The sequence below is a fragment of the Setaria italica genome, chromosome VII (genome assembly GCF_000263155.2).
Source record: "Setaria italica strain Yugu1 chromosome VII, Setaria_italica_v2.0, whole genome shotgun sequence".
Lineage (NCBI taxonomy): Eukaryota > Viridiplantae > Streptophyta > Magnoliopsida > Poales > Poaceae > Setaria > Setaria italica.
In genome coordinates this window covers 18,437,794-18,458,555 of record NC_028456.1, presented here as the reverse complement: position 1 = coordinate 18,458,555, position 20,762 = coordinate 18,437,794, and the positions used below count along the sequence as shown (strand labels likewise).

Genomic DNA, 20,762 nt, shown 5'->3' with positions numbered 1-20,762 from the left:
CGTGTGAAGTGTGTTATTAGATACGTGTGAAAGTGAGAGTGCGTGACAAGCGCGAGGAGAGGCAGCTCTTGCATGATCATGCGTTCGTTGAGGATTTATGGGTAGCCTACACGTACAGATACGTCGTGTCGCTATTGATTTCCTGCAGAACGCGAGCCATCCCACTTCACGCGCGTCACGGTGTGTCCAGAGTCATGGGGGCGAGCGGGCGAGAGGGCGGCTAAGCGCGAGGGCGCGGGGCCCCGCCCGGTGGCGAGCGGGCGCGCCCGCCGGCGCGGGGGGCCGCCCGGCGGTTAGCGGGGGGGGCCGGCGGCGGGGTGCGGCCGGCGGCCGGCGGGCGCGAGCTCCACCGCGGCCGGCCGGTGGAGGAAGAAAATACCTGTTAGTATGACAGGTGGGTCCCACGAACGGTGTTAACAGGAGAAGAAAACGGTGCTCGTCCCGTCTATAGCGATCTCTCCAACCAAACAAAAAATGGGATCATCCCATCCCATTCAACCAAACAAGAAATGGGATCATCCCATCCCGAAAAACTGGAACGGGACCGTCCCGTTCTACATTGTCTCTCAAAGTTCAATTTTCTTCGATATATATTTTTCCTCCTTTTCTTTTCATGTATACGAGTCCTGTAACATTGACAGCAACCAATGTTCTCCATTATGGGAATAAAGATCAATAAGCTGGAAAGGAGAGTCGTGCCTAATACTCGATCCAGGAAGTGTTGTTTTCCTAGTTTTTTCTCGTTGATGCCTAAGCATCTGCATCAAAGTGCTGTATAGAACCGGCACTGCTCCTGATGCTGCACAACGCATTTGCTCAATGCTCGTGTTTTTGTTTGTAATCAGTATCTAATTCGACAGTTGATGGAGGACGCAATGATACGGTTGATGATGGATCCAGAAATGCTTGGGTACCGTGCTGCTAGAAAGAAGATCGTGCACACGAATCCTTTGCTCCGCAGCTAGTTAGCCCCTTAGGGCCCTCTCAGACATTTCATCAAAAGCCCATTCACATTTGTTTCTCAAAAAGATCAGATTATTCACTTTTTTATTTTTTGAAAAGACAAGTTCATTCATATTTTGTGGGAACATGAGCGCGAGTGGTATTGCTCGATGGGAGATGTTTGACGCCTCGTTAGAAGCTGTTCGACTTCTGTGGACCACAGAAACGCAACCAAACTCGCCAGAACTTTCACCATATTTTGCCTTCCAGCTACACAAAACCCGGTCATAACAAGAACATCTGCTGCAGGCAGTTCCTGCTTCCACGGGCAGCCAGACAAACCGTCCATGCTCCCAGGTTATATAAGGACACCACAACCTCCATTGCAAAAACCAGGCTAGTTTCACTACCCTCCTCTTACCCTTCCCACCAAATAAGGTTCCATCCTTTTCCCAGCATTCACAGGGGAGGGGAACACATTCATCCGGCGACCGGCGGCCATGGCCTCGCTCCGCATCCTTCCGGCGGTCACCGTCGCCGTCCTCTTCTACGGCGTGGTCGCCGTCGCCACCAATGCTCCCGACTTCGTCATCCAGGGCCGCGTCTACTGCGACACCTGCCGCGCCGGGTTCCAGACCAACGTCACCGAGTACATCAAGGGTAACAACATGCCATTCCTCACTTCAGCAGTGGAGGGAGACACAAAACACATTTCCCTGAATAATCCTTGCAACGATCACCTGATTCTGCATTTTTCAGAAGTCATATCAGCATTGGCTGACCTGGGCTCTTGTTCTTCTTGATCGCAGGCGCCAAGGTCAGGCTGGAGTGCAAGCACTTCGGCACCGGTGCCGTCGAGCGCGCCATCGACGGCGTGACCGACGAGTCCGGCTTCTACACGATCAAGCTCAAGGGCGGCCACGAGGAGGACATCTGCGAGGTCATCCTCATCGAGAGCCCCCGCAAGGACTGCGCCGAGGTCCCAGCGCACAGCGACCGCGCCAGCGTCCTGCTCGCCAAGGACGCCGGCATCAGCGACGACATGCGCTTCCCCAACCCGCTCGGCTACTTCAAGGACGTGCCGCTGCCCGTCTGCGGCGCGGTGCTCAAGGAATACCTCTTGGATGACCAGGATGAGTAAAGAGTACGGTAACATCACCGGACAAGCTGCACAAACTGCAAATCGGTTGCCTGTAGCATGGATGTGTCAGCAAAGTACAAAGTGAATGATTAACAATATATGGAGAAAAGGAAGAGGAAAAATGTAACTGTGCTGTCTATCTAATGTTACTTACAGTTCTGTGACTTGCCCAGATTTTGAGTGCTGCATTCTTGTTCTTACCACCCATTCTTCAGTCTTTAACATACAACTGCTGCAACAGACAGAAATGCACTGTAGCAAAAACTTAATCAACATAAATAACCAATCTGACATGCGGTTCTGATAGCAAGATAAGCACCATTTCATTTCTATCAAAAGATAATAAGTTACATGACATTCATAAGGACTAGACAAGGCCAAGGTGTATTTTGCACCTAAAGCACAGCATGTCGATTACATGATTACATCACATTTCACGAAGTATAGACTAATCCTATGGGGTTTCCATCCAAAGCTTATCTGAGAAGAAGATATCTCTTCGCTACCATGGCTTCAGATCCCCCACAGGTCCAGCAGTCCAGTTGAGACGCTGATCGCCAGGTTGTAAGTATGTTCCCTCAGGGTGTGGCAGCTTGCGAGCAAGACCGTTCAAGATCTGGTGGAATGCATCCCTTGGTTGGGCTGGCTGCGGAAACAACATGGCCTGCTTCATTGATGGATTTGCAAGTAACCTTTGCTTTCTTAAAATGTCATCGATTGGCATTGATGTGAGGATTGTGTCTAGTTTAGGGACATCCTTCTCCTCAACAAAGACACCAATTTCCTCCCATGGGATTGCATCCGCAAATGGTAGCACAATATCATCAGCTATGATGACTGGAATGCAGCCAAAGACCACGGCCTCAACCAACCTAGGGCTCCATGGTGCCCAGCCCAATGGACACAGGCAGAAGACAGCACGCTGCATGTCTTCATAGTAAGTGGCAGGGTGATCTGTTGAAATGTCAAATAGAGGGTTGCTCTTGAAGTTCTCCCACAGCGAAGCTCGTGCACCTCTGCACAACAATATTACGGAAGTGAATAAACGGGTCAAACATTAACACAGGATTCAAACATGTTAAAACTTCAAAGTGATTGCTACCTTGCATAGTATCCACCCTCAGGGTCGTTCCCGGTGTCATAGAAAAGTCCCCGGAAGTAAACAAAGATTGAGCGCGGAGTGTCGGGGGAAATTAAGTGAGCTTGCATTTTCTGCGGAGGAGCATAGGGAGGAATAATGATAGAGCCCTCTTTCAGACAGACATGATTCTCCTGTCCAAAAGTTTGGACCAAAGTAGCACGTCGCAGCAATGGAAGAATTCCACGCTCAATAGCCTTTTCTTCCTGCAAATGTTGAAACAATTACAACTCATGAGAAAAATGGTAGTTATGGCATTATAAGGCAAATTTACACACAATGATTACCATGATGAACATCGGAACTCACCTGATAGTGGAAGCATGCTGCAAAATCATGCGGAACAACAAAGAAGTGATCTGCTCCATCAGTTCTGTTCCAAAAGGGCCATTTGTTTGAAATATATTGGATTGCACTCCTCATCACCCGTGGTGACTTAAATGGCAAGGGCAGTCCAGCATTAGTTAAATCACAAGTAGTATAAACTGGCGTATAGAACCAATCGGCCTCTTTGGGATTTAGAGTCCGCACAGCACTTGAGAGCAAGAAACGATGCATAAAAATTTCTGCAGCAAACATGTGATTAAGACACCGTGGATCCTTGGTAACCATCTTCTTGTTGTACTTCCTCGGCAAGTCATAAATGAAGACCTTCAACCTCCCCACAGGATTATCTTCTAACACATCACCAGCACTCCCTACAGTTTCATAGTTGCCATGTCAGTACAAACATGCAAGCAACTCACATAACATATGATGCAAATCAAGTGCAACAGAAAAACAAGAATGCAGATATTTCTATCCAAAATTGGTCTCAAAGCACAATATCATGTTGAGTATACTCTACTGGGATGAAATAGCCCTTTTTATATTTGAATCCATTCATGTCTTGAGTTGGGCTCCTCATTGATTCCTAACCATTTCAGCAATTAGCAAACTGAACCCAAATACGTATATAAAGCTGCATAAAAGAAGCTCCTTTTCTCTTGCTTCGAGAGAGGCTAGGGATCAACCTAACAAGGAACTAAGAAGCGCAAGAAATTTGTGGAAATGGGGAAGGAGAGCACCCAAAATCAACCCTACCGCTAACAACTAAAATCATTCACAACCTAACAAGAAAAAGGATCGAAATTGAACCTGAAAACTTAAACTTGGTTATCACAGAACACAGAAGTCCAACACAAAAGGCGCAAAAAGGGAAAGGAAATTCGGCTGAACTTCTACAGATTTATTAGCCCCCCAAATACGTTAAGCAACAGGAGCAACTAACAATATTCTGAAATCAACTATTCAATCTCCAACTCCACGCGGAAGGAATCATCGGCCGACAATAAACAGCTACGCAAGGCTTCGGACTCCAAGGGAGCAGCAACGCGCAAAAGGGGGGAGAAAAAAAAAACTAGCTCCTAAATCATACCAGAAATCAACTTTGGATAGGCAAAGTTGCGAGGAAAAAGGGGGGGAGAAGTTGGGGGACCTGAGATGCGCTCGCTGTGCTGCTGAACGGCGTGCTCAGCCTCGCCGCCGCCGCCGCCAGCGGCTGCCGCGACCCGCGGCGCGAGGGCGGAGGCGGCTAGCAGCAGGAGGGCCACGGGGAGCCACCCCGTTCTTGATCCCATCCCGGAGGGAACGCCCGCTCCGGTCTCGACCTCTCGAGGCAAAAGGGGAGAGCTTGACGAGGGGATTGGATTTGGGAATTCGGTATAAAGAGGAAGAAGAGAGATTGGGGAGCTAAAGCAAAAGGAGAGATTTTGTTAGGACAAATGGAGAGGAGAGGAGAGAGAATGGGTCCAGACTCCAACAACAACTAGTCCCCAGTAATCAAAGGGAAGCCCTTTCTACGAATCCTGGTTTAGGAAACACTTCTTTCATGGTCCTAGTCCTAGTCCTAGTTTAGGAGTAAGTTGAGGTAGCGTTAACCACTGTATAATGATCACTATTTGTTTTGGCGTCTAATGAACCTGTAATCCTCTTTCCACAGTTTTAATAACTACTAATGGCTACTTAAGAATGTTTTTAAGCCCTGTTACCAGCTTGTACTATAGTAGCTTAAAAAGAACTTCAGGGACCCCCTAAGGCCGGTAAAACGGATTACCAGCTTTATCAGGCCAATTTTCATTTAAAGGCTTAAGCATGATTTTATTTTTAATGCCATTTGTATAAACTTTAGGATCTGATTAAAATTCATTACTTTAGCAGGAGATACGGGCTAAATTTTATTTTACTGCCCTAACACTGCAATTTAAAATTTGCAACGGCTAGCTCCGGTCGTACCACACTTCATATTTTTACCGCCTCTCACACCCACATTCAAAATTTAGACCATAACATCTTCATCAAAATTGAATTGGGTGGATCTCCTTCCCTCTTTCAGCCCTTTTCCTCCTCACACCATCACCGTGCGAGCCACATATTTTCACCCTCCCTTTGTCCTCCTCCCATCATCCTCAATGATTCGTGCCATAAAATCCTATGAAACTCCCTATTGGCATGCTGATTCATCAAATTTGAGTTGACCTCATCCCAACCCTCTGCACTAGCCACCCTTTTTGCCACCCCGGTCACCATCCTCCACCGCTAGTCACCTTCATCTCCGACCCTCCTTTCAAGTCTCAAAATACCCCTTCACTCCCAAATTCCAATTTATAAGCCCTAAGCTGTCGTAGAAGCTCAATCTCACTAGAGATGGAGGAAGCGTGGTGGATCTAGTCAGAATTGGAAAGAATTCCAATTTATGAGCCCTAAGCCATCATAGAAGCTCAATCTCACTAGAGATGGAGGAGGGGTGGTGGAGCTAGCCAGAATTGGAAAGGAAGGCAACATGTGTGAGGGGGAAAAAGTCGGTGAAAGGCAAATAGCATTACTGTTTATTACTGTTTATATGTAAAACATAGGAATGGGTACCAGATACCTTTAAATAAAAAAAAGGAACAGTTGAGGAAGTCCACTTATCATGTCATCGGTGGTTTCAAAATAAAACAAAGAAAAATCATATCAAATATTCAAATGGATCAGTAAATATCCACGGCTGAGACGGTGTGGCCCAGCTTTCTTTCTATAAATATTATTAGTAGTAAATGTATGTACATGAGCGTCAAAATCAGCCCTATATACTATCATTCAAAATGCTACGCTTATATATGTTCCCTCCGTTAAAAAAAGACCTGTATTTCATACAAAACATTCATTTATAGCTAATCGTAGTTTTATACACTAGAAATACTTATAATTAGACTATATTTTGCCAAGAAGCTAAAGTTTTTGGATGATTGGAGATAAAATCGCATTATATTTTGAAAGGAGGAAATGGCACTTTTATTTTTACTCATCTAGTAGGATTTTGCATTAATCCGTGAGCCATTCGCAATCACCAACGGGATGCTGCTTGTTTACCAGGACCCGGGGTTCGGCATGTCCTTGACGCTACCGTTGACGCCTTCCCCTTGGACCGTTGAGCTGGACGCTGTGGCTGACACTTGACGAGTTCATCGTACCTTTTCCATGTGCCGCTTGCTTGAGTACCTTGTACCCAGTTTCTTGGTTATCACGATAGGTAATCCTACTTTGCCACGATACTTGTGTACCCTCCTCCGGATCCCTAGAATTTTTTTTGCCTTCTAAGCACGGTGGAGGAATGGCTGCTAAAAGAACTCGAGATCAGCAATGTTTGCGGGCTTCTAAGCACGATCGGGACTTGATTTGAGTTCAGCTAACGTGCTAGTCGCCTCGAGTTCATGCCAAAGCTTAACTAGGTGATCGAAAAGCGTGCAAACTAAATGTAATTTTTCATGTTTTTTCGAAACGTTTTGTACTACAGAAGAGAGTGATGATATTTTTTCCTTGCAAAAATTTACTCGGTTGCAGGTAAGCCATTTGATCACACCGTGTGAGACCGAGCAAGCGTTTGGAGATTGGACCCGTCTCTTGCAGGCACCATCCGAACATTGGGCCATTTGGCTGTGCGCAGTCGTCCTGTCATGGTCTCTTGCTGCCGTGTCCGTGATGACAACTGGCCACAACTGCCATGTCTCTTTCTGTGCTCTCAGCCACTGTCAGGTAGGCCCCAGGAACGCAGCCTTATCACTGCCAGTGGCAGAACACCAGTCAATCCACAACGGCCTCGGCAATTTTGACCCCACATCCAAAAGACCAAAACCATCACCAGTTCTCTTTTTTTTTTTTGAAAGAAAACCATCACCAGTTGAATGAGTAGCTTCAGATAAACAAATGGCAAAATTAACAGTGAGAATGCTTATTCATAACATGAGAATGTACCAGAAAGACGCAATCGCTTTCACTACCCTTCCTACAGTACCACGGAAAATTGAAGTTCCAGACTGACTTCCAACTTACATTTCAGTAGAACGGTGGCAAATTATTTTGTACTTGAAAAAATCACTTTGGGAGATTAAAAGTCTACCATCATGGCATGGCAATGACCCTCGTGAAACAAAAATTTTAGCCAAACCAAGAAAGAAGAAACAATATAACAGTAACAGCACAGCAGGGATTCACCTCTGTGGATGAAGGTAGATAAAATAGTCGGGTACTTTCTGTGCTCTCAGCCTATGAGCAGCTTGTTCTCCTCCAAGAAACTGTAGGTGGGCACCTCCAGGTTGAAGGGTGCAGGACCCTTGCGGATCCTCCCAGAGATGTCGTAGTGGGAGCCATGGCATGGGCAGAACCAGCCGCCAAAGTCTCCAGCGTTCGGAAGCGGGATGCAGCCGAGGTGGGTGCAGACGCCGATGACCACCAGCCACTCAGGGTTCTTCACACGCTCCGCGTCCTGCTGTGGGTCACGCAGTGACGCGACGTCCACACTGTTGGCCAGCTTGATGTCATCCTCAGTCCGACGCCTGATGAAGACTGGCTTCCCACGCCACTTCACAGTCACTGTGGTGCCTGGTTCGATGCTGGAGAGGTCCACCTCAAGTGAAGCGAGGGCAAGCACATCCTTACTTGCTGACATGCTCAGGACAAACTTCAATATGAGGAGACGCAGCAGTGACGCGTAAATGAACCTCCCACCACTCAAGACAAAGTAAGCAAAGGCACGCTTGCTGGGATCTCCAGGAGGATATCTTTCATGGTTGTACTCATCATAAACCACCTTTGGGTTAGGGTTCTTCACAGCAGCCACAGTTGCTGGGAGGTCAGCCAGGCCAGCATCTTGGTTCCTTGGGACAAGTGTTTCAGTTGAGAAACCTGCAGGACATGTTAACAAAAGTTACATAGCCATCTTCAGAACAAATCGCAAATTATAGTGGGGAATTCAACATCCAACACAAGCAAAGGATAAACCAATGTTGGCAACAATAGGAACAAGATCATCCTAGGAGGCATTTCATGGAACTAACCCTTGTTAAATAAAATAAGCGACCCATGGAGTTGTAACATGAAGGAACCACTGTTGCCTCAGTGTTCATTTTGCTCAGTGTAATTTTAGATCTTAGTAATAACTGGCATATGATACGCAGGTTTCAGACAAACAGAAAACATGAAGAATATTTTTTTAAAAAAAGCAAAGCATAATTAGCTATTTCTTTAGCCAGTAATCAGTGGCCACTGTTTTGGCCATTGCCAACAGGTACGGAAGAAACCTATAAACTAAATTGTAGTTTTGCAGCACATTGACAGAAGTAAATCACCAAAGGTGACATGACAGATTAGTCTTAGTCTATATTAGGTCTCTAGAACATTACAAAACAATGGAAGCCATCCAAGCAGTAAAACTGGTTAAAGAAACATGAAGAAATATAGTAAAATAGACATGTTACTTCAGAAGTTCTGAGAAGAGTTCTTTTTTCCATGAATAGGTCCATAATTGTATGTTCAAATCAAATGTAACAGGATATCAACATGTTTCACCAATTTTCCATGAGTACTATCAGCATCATCATGATAGTAACAAAACTCATCATCAATTTGCAAAACAACATATCAACATGCCAAAATCAAGGGAATATACTTTATGCAACAGTGAAGACAGTCTCTGGATAGCAACACTAATCATTCAGGCTAGGTAAGATACAAATTATTCAAATAGAAATTGAGGCATACAGATAAAATCTGAAGGTGCACACACCAAGGGTTAGCACCAGCAAGCTTCTAAAGAACTCACCTAATGCCACTTTTTTTACAACTGAACTGATAAGGATTTCTTTACAACATTTGCAGAGATCATTGATCCACGGATATCTTCTAATTGACTGTCAAAGTTCTGAAAACTAGTTCTTCAGAGACCATTAGTTTGCTCAATGGGCCATTTAACTAGCATAATTGTTTTAACTACGTTTAGTTCTAACTTCTTGTGGAAATAGAAAATCTATAGAAGTGGATATAAAATACAAACTTATATACAGAAGATCAAAAAAATGCATGTGAGAGCCATATGTACAGAAGATGAAGGAAAACAAACATATGTCCATTAGAGTGTTCAGAGACCATGTAGCAACCACAAAGATATAAATATAAAGGCTTTCAGATCAAACTAGGGCAATTGTAAGAACCTAAACCGGCCATCTGATGGGTATCCTTATTTTGCAGATCAAAGTATCCTCCAGATCTTGAGGGTCTACAAGAATATAACGCAGAAGAATCCTTGTGTTTTATTAATGGAGCTTTCATCCATAGCAACACTTGTCAGAGTAACAATCAGCACATATGCAGACATTAGGCTAACAAGGTCATAATATATATATATGCTTGTACTACCAAGCATAATCGACATGTCAGTGGTCACTATCATGGTCCTTGCCAACAGGTAAACAATAGAAACATACAAACTTGTTCTAGTTTATAGTCACCCAGAATTAAATTAGTAAATAACTAGAGGCAACATGACACTAAACAATTGGTAATAGATGAGTGCCATACAGCACTAATAGAAGACATCTGATGAACAGAAGTAGACTAAAATAGCATGAATAAAGTACCCAGGCCTTTTTCTTTCAGCAAGGAAATACTAGCTGCCCTAGCCAATAAGCAATTAAGGATTAAAAAAGCATTGACATATATCTAGAAAATGCCCCTTCTGCTCTCTTCTATGCTCCCATTAATCTGATTCACAACATTGCTATCCTAGAAACACAGTTCATCCCCAATGTCATGTAAAATTATGTGTTTACAGCAGAGATGTTCAATTATCTATGTTCAAACAATGCTCAGTAACTTGGAGAAATGGTGATCCAAACAACATAAAAAGATATAAAAACCAGGAACATACTTCATGCTTCTAGAGAGAGCAGAAATGGTCCCTGACAGGAAAACAAATCGTCCAAACAAGTTGAGCACAAATTTATCAAACGGAAAGGCAAAATGTCACAGATAGCAGCTGTTTGCTATGAACGTAGACCACTGACAGGACTGATCCAGGTAAGAACTACAAGTAGTAAGCTATGGCACAACAAGAAACCAAGCATGGAGCCCTAACGATACAAACGGGAATGCTTCGTTAAGCAGAACCACGCCATCATCAAGGACCTTAATCAGCCATCACGCGGCAAAGTACCAAGCCACGCATCGCAGATCAACGGATCCTCTGGAACCCGATCCCGATCCGAATCCGAGCCGAATCTACACGGGAAGACGGGAAGCATGCGGAGGAGGGACGCGCGCGCTTACCCCTGGCGGCGGCGAAGAAGGGGGACTCGACGGAGAACCGCGGCTGGCTCCGGGCGCGGGCGGAGTCGTCGTCCCCGCCGGGGGCGCCAGCGCCGGCGAGTGGGCCCCTGGCCGCGGCCGCGGCGGGGCGCCAGGAGAGGGAAGACGAGAGCCTCCTCCCCGCAACCCTCAGCATCGTGTCGTCGTCCTCCTCCGCCGGTGGTGGCGCTCGCCGCCAATCTAATCTCGGCTAGGGTTCGCCCCGCTCGGTCGCCTGGACGCACGGTGGGAGAGAGAGACTGGAGAGAGAAAGAAATGGAAGAAACGAGAGGCGGAGAAAAATATTGGGGGTTGTGGGTTACGATGGCCCGATTTCTGCGGCCCAGTTTCTTACGTGGGCCTGGGTATCTCTGCTAGTTTCCTCTAAAATTGTATTTCTGCTAGCCTGCTTTCATAAAGGGACTGCAACAATGACAGGTGGGCTCATACCTCCAGACGTAGTGACTGAAATTCATAATTCTGATGTGCTCTCGTGATGAACATGTACTGTGCTTTTTTTATATAAAAAAAAAAGAATACTGTACATTCCAATCTAACAAGCAAAGGATTCTCTTCATCAAACATTGCAGTTCGTAAGGGTGAAATAGATGAACGAAGCAGCAGAATCTACGGTCCAACACCACAATTGACAAGGAAACGATCTCTGGAAATTTGCAGGAATCAATGCTACCGTAGGCTTACACGACCACGCATTCCGTTTCTGTTAAGCAGGTAATGCTATCAAGGCCAACGATCGTTGGATATGGCTTTGGCTGTGTTCAGGGTTCGGCTTCTTCATCATCGACGGCCGAGGCGGTGTGTGCCGGGTACCTCCACATGATGTCGGCCCAGGTGCTCTGCCCGTCCGTCACCTCCTTCACCACCGAGGCCACCTCATCCACCTCCACGCGGATCTGGTCCTTGCTGTCCCGGTCGCGCACCGTCACGCTCGTGGTGTTGTCAACCGTGATCGCCAGGGGAACACCAATCTCGTCCGTCCTTGCGTAGCGTTTTCCTATTGTGTTACCTGCAACAAAGCATCTACGGCTGAGACGGAAAACTAGTTAAGAGGCACATGAGAGAGAACAGTAAATGAACATCTGAAACTTTAGATCCTAAGGTGCAGTACTGGATCCTGCCACAATAACATGTCTCATGGAACAAATTCTGTGCTTTATCTCATTCAATCAAAAAAATTGAGGAAAAGCAGGCACGAGTCCCAACTCCCAAAGCATACCATATGGAAATCGAAATCTCTAAGAGACGCTAACAGTTTAACAAAAGATCGACAAACACATGGAAGGCTACATCTTTTCTATCTCATCTTTAAAAGTACCAAGTTGCAAAGTGAATTTAAAAATATCAAAAGTAAAACTCAGATACAACCGCTGATCGAAAATAAGCACAAGTCCACTTATCTGGTTATGTACCTGTCATGTCGATAATATGTGAAATCCCTGCAGCTGTCAAGGCCTTCGAAATTTTCTTGGCAACAACCTCAAATTTCTCAAGCTTGACCAATGGAAAGACAGTGCATTTTATTGGGGCAACAAGAGGGGGAAAACCAAATACGTTTAACTGCTCATCCTCTGTCTTGCCAGGCCTTTGGTAGAAGCAGTGCTCAAAAAGGCAGTATATAATGCGCCCAATCCCAAAGGATGGTTCAATGACGGAAGGAGTAAATTTCCTTTGGTGTTCTTTTTTCTTCTCGATGTTAATTGAAACCATGCTTTTCTTTATGGTAACATCCTTTCCAAGGGTGCACACCTTGAACTCAACCTCCCCATTGGACTCCAACGCAGCTTTCATATCTAACGCTTCAGTCTCGCCCATGGCCTGAACGAAGAGAAAGTGCATGAAGACACGTAACAGCAACATGGTATAACAGACCAACGTGTAAGGAAAACTTACTTCTAAAGCTTCAAGAACCATCCTTTGATTCCCTTTGAATGCAAGGCCAAGCTCCTTCTTTGATGGGGTTATAACTAACTTCTGAGTGTAGCAAAATGAAACTTATTATTAGCAATGCAATTAATTTAAAAAAGCCAAAACCTTACAGCTTAACAGCTAGGATAATGACTTAAACATTTTTAGAGAAAAAATAATGACTGGAAGCATTTCTGTACAATAAAAGAAAAGGCAAACCGTACCTCCACTTCTCTGGGTTCTGCAAACTTTTCATGTGCTTCAAGTTTCTCACCGCTTTTATCCTGTCCAATACTGATATTAGAAAGGTGTAGCTCTATTGTAATGTTATGAGCAAAAGAAAACTTCAAAATGGCATGCATCAACACCAGCAATTTATTTATTTATTTTGGTGTGGGACAAAACAATGGGGTAAATAAAGTCAGTATTCAATCACACTCAATTATTATCTGTAACTCTTTGATAGAGAAATAGTAAAACAAAAAAAAACTGATACTTCATAACAGTAGCTATTTGACCATAAAAACTGGCAGATGGACTATAAAAAAGGTTATTTCTTTTTTAAAGAAAAAGAAATGCACTGCTCCTCACTCTTTAGCTTGATGATAGTAAAGCTTTTTTATAGTTATATAAATCAAGTAAAAAAGTACCGGTGCATAATAAATAATCATTTCCAATAGTGCATGCATTTGGTGATGATTCTGATACATACCGAGTGAGCACGCAAGTCATAGGCAGACCTATCAGCAATTCCAACACACTCAATCCATCCATAAGAGCATTCAATCTCTGCATCCCAACAATCAGCAGCATAGTGAGCCATTTCATTTGGCAGATGCTGTCGGAAGCGTAGACGGTCTTTGTCAATCCCAAGTTGTGTCAAGAAAAGGTAGACCCTTCCGATAAAGTAGCCAAGGGTCTCATTGTTTACAGTTCCCTAGAAGTTGTAGCATAAATTACTTTTAGACAACATAACTCATCAAGAGAACAAAACAAGTAATAACATATTGCCGTAACATGTAACAGGGAAGTATCTGAACATTACCTCAGATACAGCATTTCCAATCTTAAGTCTTTTGGCTGACCTTCCTGCCATTTGATCCTCTCTCGGAAACATCAAGAACTCTAGATCAGATACATCACCAAACTTTGGGTGGGATTTGTCCTCTGGGTCCACAAAGTGCTCGATTTCCGCTAACGTAAACTCACGGACTCTCAGAAGGCCTTGACGGGGAGATATCTAATGAAATAAGTTTGTTTCATTACACACAGTATTTTGGTAGGGCCCTAAAGTCACAACTATGCACACTCTTAAGTCCAGTTTACCTCAAAGGTAAGTTTACGAATAATATTCTTATGCTAAATCTGGATACCATAAATAGTTGATGACTTTAAGTGTACCTAACATGAATGATAGAAGCAATGAAAACCTTTCACTTGCAACATCACATTTTAGATAGCAAATATGTTAATAAGAACAGGACCTAAATAGTATATACTAATAAGAAGAGGACCTAAATACTAGTGCAGGTAATGAACTTAAGGTTAGCAAAGTCATGCCTCATTCCTGAAGGCCTGGCCAATTTGGGCTGCAGCAAAGGGTAGCTTGTTCCCATTGTAGTAGTACAAGTCTTTGAAGTTGACAAAGATACCCTGTGCTGTCTCTGGCCTCATATAACTGCAAAACCAATGAGGCAGGTAAGTTCAAACTCGACCGAATATAATGGAAATGTGGAATATATTATGATGTCATTGTCTCACCCTGAACTCAAACCTGACGGTCCAATGGAAGTCTGAAACATGAGATTGAAGGGGTAGGGATCTGATAATGGGTTCTTGGTGTCAGGAGCAACAATCCCATACTCCCTGATCTTAGAACCCAATTGCTCTGCAGAGAGATCATCCAAGATAGCAAGAATTTTGTTGTATTCTTCTGTCTGCTCTGGGGACAATGTGTGGTCCTTCTCAAGCTTATCCTTACAGAAGTCCTTGAGCAAATGATCTGCACGGTAGCAGTTGCCTGTCTTTTCATCTTTAACCATTAGGTCTGTAAATTTATCCACATGGCCAGAGGCTTTCAAGACAACTTCAGGTGTCACACATGGACAGTCTACCTCAAGCATCCCTTCCTCTAATACAAAATGCTGAAAAAGGTATGCAATAAAGAGTAAGTAATGATCAATATGAGAATACTACGTTCGGAAAAGTTATAAGTACTGAAGATATATAATCAATACATGTGGGCACTGGGGCATATCAAGTGAAAGAAACCTAACTTTGAACCAAATCAAACACTCCTTGCAGCAGTTTTTAATGTTTTCAAAACTTAGTGTAGTCTTCACCTGATATGCCCCAATATATATTAGTCTAAATATTTAAATGAAGCACACTTCAACACATGTCAAGATTTATGTAATACATATTCACTTTTCCTATTACAACAAAGGTGATGATGGAAGCATTTTTATAACAATGCTGGTATAAAAATTCCGAGTTCAGGTGCATCTATAGCATTCTGACCATCCATACATCAAATTGGAAAGTTGTGACTCTAAGACCCTTTCCCCTAAATATGGCTGGTATTTAAACATTGAGTAAATTTCGCAATATAAGATGCATTTTAGAAACTACAGATTTATGCCACCACATCACAGAACTACAGATCTAGCATCAAACATAACATAAAACTACATATTTATTCATCTAATTCAGCTCAAAACAACAGATTTAGCATCAGTAGTCTCACAAAACTACATATTTCCTTTACAGGATTTAAGCACTTATAGTAATAGCCACCCAGGCACACATATTCTATAAATCTGTAGTTTTGTGATACTAATGATGCTAAATAATTAGTTTTATGATACATAACTACATAGCCATAAATCTGCAGTTTTGTGATAGTTTTATCAAATGTAAAAATTACTCCTAAATATTTAATAACGCATTCCTTAGCTGCACCAATAATTCACCTGCCTAACATAGTAGTATGAATTGAGAGCATCCTGATGCTAGTTGCTGTATAGTGTCTGTTGAAGATAAGAAAAGGAAAGCAATGTCTTTAACTTGTAGCCTTGGATGATTTTCTATAACTGTTTGCGACAATTCACATGACATGCATCTGACTAGTACACTTCTCAGTACCAACTGATGGCAACCAGTCCCACAAACATTAACACATACGCTAGATTCCTTTTATTTATCGCCATTATGACCTATTATTTGCAGAGCATAGTTTCAAAAGTCTGTGCATTCAAGTTAAGCCTTGAAAACTCTCTCTTTGTGATCCTTGCCACAATGAAACTGGGAACTGCTCCCTGATCTTCTACAGTCCAGGAAACCAAATTAATTATCCTAATCTGCAAACCTACCAAAACTAGAGTAATTTCTATGGTTTACAATTTTAGGGAAGAAGCATAGGTTAAGCCAGAGCATCCAGTAAACACATTTCCCTTTCACCAAAAGGTAGGCAACCAATTTCAGCAATCAGCTCATACCACACGACAGCACACTGACATGTTGACGTGAAACTCCAACACGGCACATCAACGGAGCTACACTATAATAAGCATTACTATTTGCAAACGAAGGGCCAGACAACCTTTCTTGGTGAGACCAGAGTAACTAGGATAAAAATTCAGCACCCAGTGGCTCCCCTCTCATCTGCTTTTGCCTAAATTCAGAATGAAAACGGGGACAATGTGCCACCTCTGCCTCCAATTCGTACTGAAGTAGCGGGGGAGCTAGCTAAGCTAGGTATCCATCTGCGGGGCAGTAGTACAGTACCTGTCGCCAGAAGGCGAGGACGTTGGCCTTGACGGCGCACCCGGGGGGGCCGTAGTCGTAGAGCCCCGCGACGCCGCCGTAGATCTTGAAGGAGGGCACGAAGAAGAGGCGCCGCTCCAGCGTGTTGGTCACCGCCGCGCGGAACGCGTCCCGACTCATCGCCGCCGTCCCACCCGCCGGCGCGGCCGGCGCAGCCATGGAAGCGAGCGGGCGCGCTGTCGGGGCTGGGGTTCTGGGCGGGTGGAGGAGGAGGAGGAGGAGCGGGAGAGGTTTTGCGAGCGGCGCGCGAGGGAAGGAGGGCGACGGCAGGAGGAAGGAGACGCGGCGGAGCAGGAGCATCAGATGGGGCGCCGCGGGTGAGAGAGTGGTGGGACTGACGTGTGGGGCCCACTAGTCGGTGGCCGTGGCTGCCTGTCCACGGGCGCTGGCCCGCAGACACTTCGGGGAGGGAGAATAATGGTCATGGGTCCGTATGGCGGGGCCCACGGTGTGGAAGATATTTTCGAGTGCTTCCGCTGGAGAGGCAGATGGATAAGCAAGGCCGAACAGACCCATTGATAAGTAGGCCGAAGTTACGGCCCATTACAAGAGTTGGAACTTGGAAGATCCAGAACCAGAAGAAAGCCGACTTTTAAAATAGCCCATTAAGAACTACAGGTACGGTGAGTGGGCTATCTATTTAAGGCCCATACTAAACATGACTGCCGCTAGGCTTTTCGCTGCATCTGCCTGTGATGTGAAGGATTTTGGTGGAATTTTGATGCGTCCAGCATTAGTTCAAATAATTCATTTTCATTCTGAAGAAACTAGAAACACTGCAGTGCCAACTGATACCTTATAATTATGTAAATATACTTGTATTTCCACTCAATTCCACAAAATAAACGACATTTTTTAAGAATTTGCACCACTTAAAAATACTTTGTATTTCCATTCAATTGCACAAAATAAACCACACTATTGATAGTGTACTTTTTTATAGGTGTATTATCATCTGTACTACCATTTGAGGTGCACCTTTTATTTATACCACTAGCCTGTGTCAATGAAATGTAGGACAACACCCCACATGTCATTAACTCGCTTGGGGATATACATAAAAAGTCCCCCCTGGTTGTATGTAGACCTGAGCAAACGACAGGCCAGGCTGGCAAAAAGCATTTCAGGCCTAAAATCTCTACTAAGCTCGCCCATTAACCCTATTAGGCTAATGAAATTGGGCCCATTTCGAGCTAGGCTCGGGGTCAGACCAGGCCACCATTAATTTTCATTGTAAATATAATTCATTTTATTATTCGGGCAGTGGACCGATTTTTTTCAGGCTTAAAAAAATCAGCGCCACGCTTAGCCCTAAACGAGTGTCTGGGCTTTTTTGTTCAGGTCTAGCACGTGTGTGAATGAGCATTCCCGTTTATACGAAATGAACTAAAAGTGCATCTTTATTAATTTGATCCCTAAATGCATATGTGGTTTTGCAATTTTAGCATAGGAATAGGTTGATTTAGGCTTCTTAAAAGCATTTTAGCAAACAGAGAACATTTATACATGTGGGAAGATGATTTTGCAGTATAAACCATATGTTGAGCATGTGCGTGTATGTGGTGGTGTGCATGTATGTATTGAGTGTCGGTTTCTGTATATTGTGTTTTATTTTCTAAAAATACAATACACTCATTTTTAATATAGCGGCAGCTCTCCTACCAACCAGTTTGCAAAAAAAGAAAAAATTATGATGGCGAGGGCTTGACCAGATCATTTCACTTGCATTGCATCCATCACCAAAGATAAACATTTTCCTTTAGTTTGGACCGTGATGGAAGGCAAGTCTGCTAATCAATCTCGATACGTGCATGCATGCAATATATTCAGGGAAGGAATATCGATCATTGCGGCCGAACCTAGCTATATCATGAGTTTATTTTTTACGGAAAAGACGAGGGAAAGGGGGGAAAGATGAGGGAGAGGAGAGTGACACATGGCTAGAAAACCATCGTACAGAATAGATTCTAACCATACTAAGAGACGTGCATGTGCATGTCAACTAATACGACAAACGACGAGCTGATGATGATGATTAGGCTGCGTGCGCTGCATGTGATGGTGTTGTCGCTCCTATCAGCTGAGTAGGGTTTGCATCCAATCGGCCGGCGCCGAACTGATAAAGCTAAATTCCATGCAACAGAAGCCAAAGATTCTTGAGGCTCTGGCTCTCCTCCTTTTCCCAGCTCCTCGCTTTGGGCTTGCAGTAGTAGTCCCGGAATCCTTTTAAAATTTGCCCTGTTGCTCCCACCTCTATGCGTCCAGACCAGGCCCCTAGAAAGTTGAGGGAGATGTGTGATGGGATGGTTGCCTGGAAATATGTGTGGAAAAGGAGTTCAATCACACTGCTAGTAGTGAGACATATGGCATCGCGGAACCAGCACCTGGCTAACTTGATTGATTATTCTTGCCGGCATTTCACCCCGAAGCAAATTAAACGAGGGAAAAAATTACCAAGGCACAGAATAATTTCTCCAAAATTAGGCACTGATTTTTTTTTTAGCCTACAACCTCAAGATATTTTGCAGCACTTCTTTCGCTATTCTGTTCAAAAATGCCACTAGAGCCCCGAACAATTGGATTCCTCTAGCGGCTCTTTCTGTATTACAAAGTACAGTGACCGACCGCCGGAAAGTATTAATCCTTGCAAATTACAATGCACTAGGTTTAAGAGGAACTCAAGCTAGCTTAGGGCGCTTCCTTTTGCTAAAAGAACTGACAAAAAAAAACTTAATCCAGCATGGCAATGAGTCCACTATTCATTTTTTTAAAAAACAAGAAAAAGAACAAAAAGAAAAGCTAAATGTGCATAGCTAGCAATAAGAACAACACGTTGCATAAGCTAGAACAAAGCATGATCAATTGGGCAAGAATAATCCCAAAAGGGAGCTCTCATGCCAATTAAAGGAACGAACTTTTCGAAAAGGTTTGTTGATGTGGAACTAGTTCCGGGGGGAGGAATGAACCTGGAAACATTCTTGCACATCCATCTATTTCTGCACTACTTTGGGTGCATGCATGCACTTCGGTAGAATTATTGCTGTTTGAAAAGTGTAAGTGGCAATATTATTCCTTCACCTACTTGGCGCTATCTAGCTCATGAAGTGCAAGTCTCTTAGCTTGAAACGAGAATGTGTTGAATCAGCAAGCTGATCAGATTATACCTCCTGAGAGAGAGACTATTGCTGCCTTTTTTTATCACTGGATGCATTCAAATTCTACCATGCTAGCTCACATTAGTACCGGGCCCAATTGCAACCGGTACTAAGGTACTGGACGAAAGACCCTTTCCCCAGTAGTGAATAGTTAATTTTGAGCTTAATAATTTTGCTTTTTTGAATATGTGTTCTAGTTCTAATGATAGTTTATTCTCCCTCCGTTTCGAAATGATAGAAGTATCTTGATCAGAGAAAAGTCAAATGTTACAAACTTTTGACTGATAATTAGCTAAATTATAAGCACATTTAGTATATATAAAATTTGCATCAATATATTAATACTCAAAGTTCTTTTGAGACGATATTGAGTCTTTAGCAATTAATATTATATTATAAGATAAATTAAGAGTTAAATTCTACTATGGAAGACTTTTTCCCCATTTCAAATACGCCTATCATTTCTGAATGGAAGGAGTATATATACTCTACTAGCTTTTTTTTCTTTTGCAAAACATGGTAATGACTCACTCATATGAAATGTATGCATGGATCCCCTACACCATATAAATCTCGTGGATCTTGGGATTGACGAATTCACTATAGGTGCCCAATTTTCGAAGAGCAGGCACCTAACATTTGAAGAATAATTAGCAATACAAATATTTACTCTAATCTATATCAGGGACTCTAATCTATATCAATGTATTCCAGCAAAAGGAAGTTATGTTTAGTTGCAGTACAAAATAAAAAGAGTGTTGGGTCCTCAGATTGTAGGACAGAATAAAGGAAGCACAAAGACAGCACGAACATCTATATCGATGCTTAATTGGCTGGTGAATTATGTGAAGAAAGTAATCATTAATTAATTAGAGGATCATATATAGAATATTCGGATTAAGTTTTGGCAAGAAGCTCAAATTAGTAATGGGGAGTAAGTGGATATAAAAGGTTAGCCAGAGAGAATGTCAAAAGGGATTATTTTAGTAAATGT

The 20,762-nt window shown here is 43.4% G+C and overlaps 5 protein-coding genes across 6 annotated transcripts in view; 2 read left to right on the top strand and 3 right to left on the bottom strand.

Moving 5' to 3' along the window:
- The window catches only part of LOC101759659 (WASH complex subunit 5), a 15,734-nt gene extending 15,020 nt beyond the window's left edge, over positions 1–714 (top strand). For both annotated transcript variants that reach the window (XM_004975410.4, XM_022828666.1), the window contains one exon: positions 564–714. The gene's annotated coding sequence lies outside the window, so the exon portion shown is untranslated. The remainder of the gene's footprint in view (positions 1–563) is intronic.
- Positions 715–1,103: 389 nt separating this feature from the next.
- Positions 1,104–2,249, top strand: LOC101759252 (pollen-specific protein C13). Its single transcript, XM_004975409.4, has 2 exons — positions 1,104–1,602; positions 1,752–2,249. Exons 1-2 carry the CDS (start codon positions 1,443–1,445, stop codon positions 2,081–2,083), a joined length of 492 nt encoding a protein of 163 aa, XP_004975466.1. The 5' UTR covers positions 1,104–1,442; the 3' UTR covers positions 2,084–2,249.
- Positions 2,250–2,384: 135 nt separating this feature from the next.
- LOC101758851 (probable glucuronosyltransferase Os04g0398600) lies at positions 2,385–5,023 on the bottom strand. Its single transcript, XM_004975408.4, has 4 exons — positions 4,699–5,023; positions 3,531–3,919; positions 3,186–3,427; positions 2,385–3,099 (listed from the first exon to the last, which is right to left on the bottom strand). The coding sequence occupies exons 1-4, from the start codon at positions 4,838–4,840 to the stop codon at positions 2,586–2,588; spliced, it is 1,287 nt and encodes a 428-aa protein (XP_004975465.1). The 5' UTR covers positions 4,841–5,023; the 3' UTR covers positions 2,385–2,585.
- Positions 5,024–7,449: 2,426 nt separating this feature from the next.
- On the bottom strand, positions 7,450–11,150 carry LOC101758440 (cytochrome b-c1 complex subunit Rieske, mitochondrial). The gene is made up of 2 exons (XM_004975407.3): positions 10,845–11,150; positions 7,450–8,426 (listed from the first exon to the last, which is right to left on the bottom strand). Exons 1-2 carry the CDS (start codon positions 11,017–11,019, stop codon positions 7,783–7,785), a joined length of 819 nt encoding a protein of 272 aa, XP_004975464.1. The 5' UTR covers positions 11,020–11,150; the 3' UTR covers positions 7,450–7,782.
- A 206-nt stretch (positions 11,151–11,356) lies between these two features.
- On the bottom strand, positions 11,357–16,943 carry LOC101758029 (glycine--tRNA ligase, mitochondrial 1). The gene is made up of 9 exons (XM_004975406.3): positions 16,575–16,943; positions 14,550–14,932; positions 14,349–14,466; positions 13,834–14,028; positions 13,501–13,725; positions 13,013–13,072; positions 12,774–12,854; positions 12,293–12,698; positions 11,357–11,889 (listed from the first exon to the last, which is right to left on the bottom strand). The coding sequence occupies exons 1-9, from the start codon at positions 16,911–16,913 to the stop codon at positions 11,642–11,644; spliced, it is 2,055 nt and encodes a 684-aa protein (XP_004975463.1). The 5' UTR covers positions 16,914–16,943; the 3' UTR covers positions 11,357–11,641.
- Between the last annotated feature and the right edge of the window lie 3,819 nt (positions 16,944–20,762).